This window comes from Sarcophilus harrisii, chromosome 6 (assembly GCF_902635505.1).
Source record: "Sarcophilus harrisii chromosome 6, mSarHar1.11, whole genome shotgun sequence".
Classification (NCBI taxonomy): Eukaryota; Metazoa; Chordata; class Mammalia; order Dasyuromorphia; family Dasyuridae; genus Sarcophilus; species Sarcophilus harrisii.
Genome location: NC_045431.1, coordinates 248,340,336 through 248,349,026, shown reverse-complemented (window position 1 = coordinate 248,349,026; position 8,691 = coordinate 248,340,336). Strand labels below are relative to the sequence as shown.

At 37.7% G+C, this 8,691-nt stretch overlaps 1 protein-coding gene across 1 annotated transcript; it reads right to left on the bottom strand.

Annotated features, from left to right (window-relative positions):
- Positions 1–797: 797 nt before the first annotated feature.
- LOC100914237 (olfactory receptor 10Q1-like) lies at positions 798–6,864 on the bottom strand. Its single transcript, XM_003773972.3, has 2 exons — positions 6,840–6,864; positions 798–1,765 (listed from the first exon to the last, which is right to left on the bottom strand). Exons 1-2 carry the CDS (start codon positions 6,862–6,864, stop codon positions 798–800), a joined length of 993 nt encoding a protein of 330 aa, XP_003774020.3.
- Positions 6,865–8,691: the final 1,827 nt, after the last annotated feature.

Sequence of the window (8,691 nt, the reverse complement as noted above, 5' to 3'; positions counted from 1 at the left end):
ATTTTTTATTAATATTAATATAAACAATTAGATGGCACAGTAAATAGAGTGCTGGAGTCAGGAAAACTTATCTTCCCAAGTTCAGATCTGCTCTCAGATTTGTTCTCACTACCTTTGTGAACCTGGACCTGTCATTTTATCTTGTTTATCTCACTTTCCGCACCTTTAAAATAAGCTGCAGAAGGAAATGGAAAAACTACTCCAATGTCTTTGTCAAGAATATCCCAAATGGGGTCATAAAGAGTCAGACATGATTGTAAGAACTGAACAATAACAACAACAATAACAATGATAATATTAATATGGTAAAAATAATTATCATTGCTTTGAAACCTAAAATTACAGTGGCAGAAAACAAAAATGCTCCGGGAAATAGTAGGATTCTACACAAAAGTAAGACAGTTAAACTTACAGTCTGAAGGATTTCAAGAGACCATAGTCATCACTGATTCTAGCCTCTCTGTTAATAAAAAGTTTTAATTTTATCCATGTTGCTCTCTTGAGTATTAGAGTCTCAGAAAACCTTCCAATGTTGATAGCAACCTAATCAATGAGTCAGCCAATAATCATTTATTGAGCACCTATTATGACATTGAAGAAACTAAGAAAGTATGAATTGTGGGAAATGATGTCTCAGAAGCAATTTAATCAATCAGTCAGCCAACAATCATTTATTGAGCACCTATTATGAAACTGAAGAAACTAAGAAAGCATGAATTATGGGAAATGATGCATTGGAGCTGTACTTTTTAAAGCCTTTGTTTCTTAGCAACCATTGAGTCTCCTATCCTCCACCTTCACAGGTTCTCAGAGGCTGCCTTTTTGCTCATGGCTTTTTTCAGAACATTTTTGACATCCTTATTCCTTAAGGTATAAATGATAGGGTTGAGGAGGGGAGTAACAAAGGTGTAGACTAAGGCAATATGCCTATCTTCATCTGCAGGAGTGCTTGATGGGGGTCGAAAGTAAACCAAACTGCCACAGCCATATTGTAGTAGGACCACAGTGAGATGGGAAGAGCAAGTGGAGAAGGCTCGCTGGCGTCCCTCAGCTGAAGGAATATGCAAGATGGTGATGGCAATGAAGACATAAGAAATGCAAATGAGCAGGAAGGGGATGGTCAGCACAAGGATGCTTATCACATAGAGGACAGCCTGTGGCACACGAGTGTCAGCACAAGCTAGCTGTAGGACAGGTGGTATATCACAGAAAAAATGGTTGATCTCCAGGAAGCGTCCACAGAAGGGCAGGGTGAAGACCAATGATGTGAGTGGCAGTGAAAGAAAAAGAGCCAGACCCAGGGCTCCAGCCACCATTTGGGTACACAGCTGTGGGGTCATGATGAGAGTGTATTGTAGGGGATGGCAGATGGCCACATAGCGGTCATATGCCATGACAGCCAATAGGAAACAGTCAGTGCTGCCAAGGGTGGCAAAAAAGAACATCTGAGTTGCACAACCACCCATTGGGATGGGCTTCCTTTCCCCCATGATGTTGGAGAGCATCAGCGGTACCAAAGTAGTTGTATAACAGATCTCCAGGAAAGATAGGTTGGACAAGAAAAAGTACATGGGTGTTTGTAGTGAGATGTTTGTGTACACAGCCCAGATAATGGCAGCATTCCCACAGAGAATCATTACATAGAGAAAAAGGAAGAAGCAGAAGAGGAGGATCTGAATCCTGGTGGAAGAAGTAAACACCCTGAATACAAACTCAGTGGGGCCAGATTGGTTAAGATGAATAAGAGCAGGAGAAGACATGTCACCTATCAAAGAAAAATAGAAAATCAAACCCCATTACTGGATTTCCTTGAAAATATCAGCAACTTTCATTTTGTTTCTAAAATCATGGACTGGTAGAGTTTTGGACTTCCAACATTTATTAAAGATCTTTTGGCAGAAATAATTTTACCTCTTTGGTTCTTAATTTCATTTGTTCATGAAGGGAATGATCTCTATTGTGCCACTTTTCTCTTACAGCCTAATATATATCATTGGTACAAAACTCTCTATGCTCACTCTCACAATTGTGAATTTGAAAAGGTAAATTGAATCTTTAGAAGCCAGTTGACTAGCATTATAGGGGTAATCCTGAGTGGTCGTGACTTTTAACATCATTGCTCATAAACTCCATTGCTCCAAAGCTCCCATTCTGATGGGATCTTTTCAATAATACTTAACCAGTAGAACTAATTTATTTTTAGAGAATTTTTGTACTGAGATGATTTAGAAAAGGTAGAATTTAAAAAAATGAGCCCTTTTGAAATCAAAAGGTACATTGTCCTTTCTGTATAATGGAATCATTGAAGAGCATAGTCTCAAACTTAAAGTGAATGAAATATTCCTCTTCAACTCAAGAGATTGCCCAACCTCATTTATTTCCTTTTACACAGAGACAAATGCACGCACGCACACACAAACATGCAAGAAAAGCCTCTGTGGGAACTGATTCCAACTTCATTAACAAAGGTACTGAGGAAGTCAAGTAGAGGCTATAATTTATCAAGTGATACTTTCTGGGTCTAAACATCTTTTTCTTTACTGGCATAACCACCAAGAGTAATTCTGTAAGTAACATAATCAATGGACTTTGAACAAGCTTCTTAGCTTGGGCCAGTTTTTTTTTGGTGAAATCTATTGGATATTGGACCAATGCAGCCCTGGCATGCGTCCTTTTAGTCTATTATTGTTGCTGCCAGCTACAGTAGTCTCTGCTGCTGTCACTAGTAGCTCGTGGTACTTGAGATTTTTTTTCGTATTTTTTGTGTTTTTATATTTAACAAGTTTGTCACTTGATTCATTCTATCTCCAGATTAACATTCACCTAAGATGAAGAAATAAGAAAGTACAGAAAAGGTACCATGTCTATGGTATCACAAAAAGATCAGTTGAATATTCTAAGGAAGAAAATATGTAAAAGAATAATACCTAGGCACAGACTATTCCCATTTGCAGAGGAAAAGACTTAGTGGGAAAGAACATTTAGTGTTTCATTCAACACCATCTCACCAGGAAATTCTGGTGGCAGAAAATATAGTTCACTTGACTACAAGATGAATAGAGTAAAATTCTTCTCATAGAGCTAGAAGAGTGAAGATAAAGAAGAAGCAGCAAAAGCAGAAGAAAGGAAGAAGAGAAGAAAGCTTGGAGGAGGAAGAATAGTTATTATATTCCCTTGAGATTCCTGTTCCAACTGCTCCTCAACCTGGAAGTTTGGGTTTCCAGGGAAAGGCAGAGCTCTTCTCTTTTCAAAGCTGTTGGAGTAACCTTGGAGGGTTGGGCATTCTAGTAAGCTTGTTCATGGGCCACCATCCACTATTTTCTCCATTGTTAACCAGCCTATTGACATTGATTGGATTTCGCAAAAAGTTATTAACTGGGAAGTTATGTAATTCTAATATAATTCCCTCAAACTAGGGGACATTCTTCCCTTGCAAACACACAGAGCCTTTGCGGAGAGTCTAAATTTAATAATAATTATAACAATGATATCAATAATAAAGCTCAAGATTTGCCATGCACTTAAATATTATCTCCTTTTGCTCTCACAAATGCCCATTTTACACATGAAAAAAATGGGGTAGGGAGACATTAAGTGACTTGCCTGGGACCACAGTTAATGTGTCTTGGGCCACGTCTTCTTGACTTCAGGTTTAAGTATCTATGTAGTGAGTGCCCCACTAAGCTTTGATACAAAGATAGCCAAGCACACATAGAAAAACATGAGAGTCCCAGGGAACTCTCAGCTCCTGGACCCCAGACTCCTTGTGTACAATGACAATCCTTCCAATTCTTAAAGATAGGTGTCACATTTTACCAAAGTCATTTGTTTCCAGAACATAATCAGGAAGCCAAAGACCTGAGTCTTGAACCTTTTTCTACTTCTTACCAGTTATTTTACATTGGACAAGTCACTTTTCTTCCCAGTTCTCTCAGTTATCTAAATTAAATTAAGAGGTTGGAATAGGTTACATGTACAGTCCCTTTTAGTTTTGATCCCCATGATCTTGCAAGAGCATCAATCTCTGTAATGAATATTGATGCAAAAATATTAGCAATGAGATTACAGAAAGTCATCTCCAGGACGATATACTATAACCAAATAGGATTTATAGCAGGAATGCAGGCATAATTTTTTTTAACCCAAGAAGAATAGATAGCCACATGTATTTGCAACCAAGTAGATCTCTACTCAATGATAAGACCTCATCCTTTAAGACATATAGACCTGACTTGGCTATTATTATGAAGGGCATAGTCATCTCCCCATCATCAAGGCTTCCAAAGTAGATGCTATCAACTACTCTTTCTCTCACTTCCCATGTCCAATTATTTGCCATGTTTCCTCATTTCTACCTTTATGACATCTCTTGCTAAGCCCATTTTCTTTCTCTGACACTTCCACCACCTTGTACCTTGTATGGGGCCCTATTTCCATCTGTCCTGGCTACCATAGTAGGTTGCTAATTGGTGTTCCTGCTTCAAGTCTTACTTCATTCTATCCTAGTCTTCACTCAGCTGCCAAAGTGATCATCCTTAAATTCAGTTACAACCATGTTAGCCCTTCCCCTATTCCCTGCACTTATTTACTTCCAATGGTTTCCAGTTGTCTCCAGAATTCAATATAAAATCTATTTTTAAACTAGTTATTGTTATCTTGATCTTTTATTACACTTCTAATATTTATATACATTATATTTTCCCACATATTATGTGATGCAGCGATATTGTCCTCCTTGATGTTTTTCCTATAAGGTACACCATCTTCCCACTTAGAGCACTTTTTTCTGGCTATTCCCCAAATTTGGAATTCTCTCCCTCTTCTCACTGATACCTTCTGATTTCTCTGGATTTCATCGTATTGAATAACACTATAGAATTGAGGATAAAACTGGGCTTCTACCTCTTAGCACACATGCTAAACAGTTAGTGTGAAATGAGTCATGTACTTTCAGACATATAATACATATATATTTTGGTTTGACTAAAGTAGGTTATTTCAGGAAGAACTCTATTGTGGCAGGAGAAAAGTCATTGAAAAATGACAGTGATATGTATAAAAAAGGAAGAATATTAACAAAATTCTTCTGAAAGAAAAGTAAGGTCCCTTAGATGTAGTGCGGGAGATGTGAAAGGGAAACTATTTTGTTCCATTAATTATACAGAAGACTATAGTATAGTCTTAGGTTTTTTAATACTACACTCCAACAGGCTGTTCTCTTTTGATTAAGGTTCTAGGAATCCTGGTTTAAAATCCCTTCATTTCCTAACTAGTTGTGTGATTTTGGTCAAATTGCTTTCTTCTCTGAGCCCAAGTATTTCTGCCTAGAAATGAGGAATGGAAGCTTCATTTTCCTTAAGGTCTCTTCTGGAATCCTTGAATTCCCTGACTCGTATCCTACTGATTCTTCCTGCTGATAAAACATCAAGTTTGTCCAAATCAATGGTGTCTGGTATATAGAAAGAGCTTTCAGGAATATCTGTTGAAGTGAACTACTTTAAAGGAAGCTTCAGGATTACAAAAATTCCCTGAGTGGGCAAGTGGTGAGTCCAAAGAACTGTGGAGATTATGGGATAATTCCCCTCCATAGTTAGAGATCATCAATTACTTATTGAAGGTTAGGAAGACATGTCGGACAATAAAGAAGTAACCAGGAACTGTTCAAAGACCCTATAGAAGCCCCTCTCTACATTGGACAGCTCTTCTATAGAGGGTTCATGGCAACATGCGGGCACAAGTGGCCCAGGAGAAAAGACATGCCTGTTATTGCATCAGAACATACAGAGGGCAATTTCTTCCTCAGCACTCTGGTTCTGGAGTCAGAAGACAAGTGTTCATATTTCACCTTTGTACAACTTTTCTCATTTGTAAATGAAGATTTTGGACTATTTGACTTCTGAAGTCCTTCAGAGTTCTAAGTCTATACTTTTGTGATTTTATAAGATTAAAGATCCTTGAATTATCTTTTGGACCATGGACTGAAGACTCTGGTTTTAGACCTAAGAAAAACCAAAATTTAACAGCTTAATGAGTCACAAGAACCCCAAGTCCTGTCCTGAAGGTATCAGCTTCCTCATTAGTCAAGTTAGGCTTGACTATTCAGTTTGCTAGCTCCTTCCAAACAGCCAGACTTAATGTTTACTGGTGCCCTGAGTCTGTACAGGATTATCAAAAGTTGGAACTTTTCTAGGACCTGTCTGTAGTGACTGAAGAACTGTCCACTAGACCCTTAAGAAATTGTTATCTAATGCTGTTACATGCCCTGTAACATGTGTGATTCTGCATGAGATTCAAAGAAGGAGCAGATGCTGATCTCTTCCTAAGGATTGTGTCATATCTCATCTGAGCTGGGAAGGATTGTAGATGATAGTGCTAAAAGGAACACTGGATCATAGAACAGAGAATGCACCAGAACTGGTCAAATCAGAAAACATTTATTAGATGTTTGCTGTGCCCCTAGAACTTTATTGTGTTAAAAAATAGCTCAGGCATTGAATCCAACTTCCACATTTTATAGATGAAAAATATTAGGTTCAGAAAGGATACGTTAAATAGCAAGTTGATAGCCGAGCTGGGAATAGAACTGAGGGGTCCTGAATCCCAGTTAAAATCTCTCTCATTTATATCAGTCACTTGGCATAAATAACACTAATTTTTCTATTTGTTGTATTTAAACATGATTCAGAAGAGTTCAGTAGACTGCCAAAAGAGTCCATGAGACTTAAAACGGTTAACAATCCCTGGGCTAATGTATTTTTAACACTCCATCCAGCTTTAGACTCTATATTCTTAGGTAAACAAATAAATGAAAATGGAGAAAAGAATTAATTGTTCCTTACCACCATCCAATGCTTCTGACTTCATAAATCATTTAGCCAAAAACTCTGATCCAAAAACTATCTTGAACATGCAATGCTTTGGCCTCCTGTCTCTCAGAATATATACCAATTTCCTTTGACTTCTTTGTTTTGAGTTCAATAGAATGAGGACCCATGGCTTTCCAAGAGAAGGTTTTCTGGAAAGGAGAGGCCTTGGCTGGTGCTTCAGTTCTAGTCCTCTGCTTTCAGCTGAAGGTGAAGAGAGAGTTAAGTGCTCTTTATTACTTGAGGACCTTAGAGAGCTGACAACTTTGGTATGAGGAGGATGGTCAGGGTCCTCTCAGATATAGTCTAGGGTGCCCTCCAAAGTAAATACTCCAATAAATAAAAGTTCTTGTATGTCAATTTATAGTATGTCTCTAATTACTTTGGCAAGGTTGTTTAGTGTTTCCTTTGAATACTATTTCAGGGAAATGGTTTGCTAAAATATAGGAGTTTTCCCAATGGATCCCTGTACACGAATCCCAGACAAGATTAATGGGCACTCAGCTGATCTTTGGGATGCAGAACCACAACTAATATCTAGGGACCTAGAGGAGGGACTCTCACTCTTCTGTCCTCCTCTCCTTTCCACCAGGGACTTCGTGAGGCCATGTTCTAGAATATCTTAGTAATGGGAAATGGTAGAAGCATGGGTTTTCCCTAGCATTGGCAAGAGGCCAGTCCTGGGAATCAGGGGACTGGGCCTAAAGTCCCAGTTTGGCCATTGCACCAAATTTGTCACCTTAGCTTAAATTTCTAAGCTCTTCTGGTTGGGTGAAGATGGAAAGGTCTCAGGTACAGACACTCACTTGACCATCTTCTTTTCTACTTATATTTTTAAAACATTTATTATTAGGGAGTCAAATAAGTGAAAGTTCAGATACTGTTCTCAGGGTGATTATAGTATGATGTCATGCCAGATTAAGGTCATTTCTTCTTTTTTTAGAGGCTGCCCCATTTTTTAGTCAAAAATTCTAACTCCCAAGTGATAATGGTAAGGTCAAAGCAGGGATCCTTTTTCAGCTTTTTCATTTGTGAAATGAGACATTTAGACAAAATGATTCCTAAAGTGCTTTCTAACTCTAAATCCTATGATCCTATGAGGGTGACAGGAAGGCACAGTGGAAAAAAAAGAAGCATTGGATTTAGATTCACTTCATGCTTACTATTTACTTTCTATATCCATCTTCCAATCAGATTGATCTTCATAAAGTCCAGGTTTGACCATATCACAATCTATTTCCTTTTAGTAGATGTTAGCAGCTCCCTATTATCACCAAGAGCCAATCTAAAATCTTTTTTGGTTTTTAAAGTCCCTCATAAACTTACCCTCTTTACCAAACTTTTCATTAATCTGACATGTTCTTCTCTGTTAGGAGGAGGTAGGTAGGATGTTTCATCATCATTCTTCTGGAATTATGGCTGGTCCATTACATTTACTGGAATTCTTAAGCCTTTCAAAGTTGTTTTTCTTTGTATGTTCTTCTAGTTTTGCTCATTTTAATCTAAGTATTTTGATCACCACTTTATGCAAAAAGAAGCAGGCCCAGAAGAACTTCCTCAAATTGCTAGTAATTATTAATTGTCAAGCTGAGTCCTCTCATAACTATAGAAAAATGGATAATTATATACAAAATTATAAAAAAAAATTTAACCAAATAATACACAGGAATTTGATATAGCTGAATGCAAACAAAAACACAAACCAAAATTGAATTTCCATAAAGATGATAAGGAAGCAGGATTTAGATGAATTAAGAAATAAATTCTATCCAATATACAACGAAGGCTCTGATTGTTGGGATGCTTTTTGTTACAACAATCCTATGTC

Coding starts and splice junctions, on each gene's coding strand:
- LOC100914237 (XM_003773972.3), bottom strand. CDS start 6,864: ATGAAGTCAGAAGCATTGGATGGTG. Junction 1,766..6,839: donor GTCAGAAGCATTGGATGGTG/GTAAGGAACAAT, acceptor TTTCTTTGATAG/GTGACATGTCTTCTCCTGCT.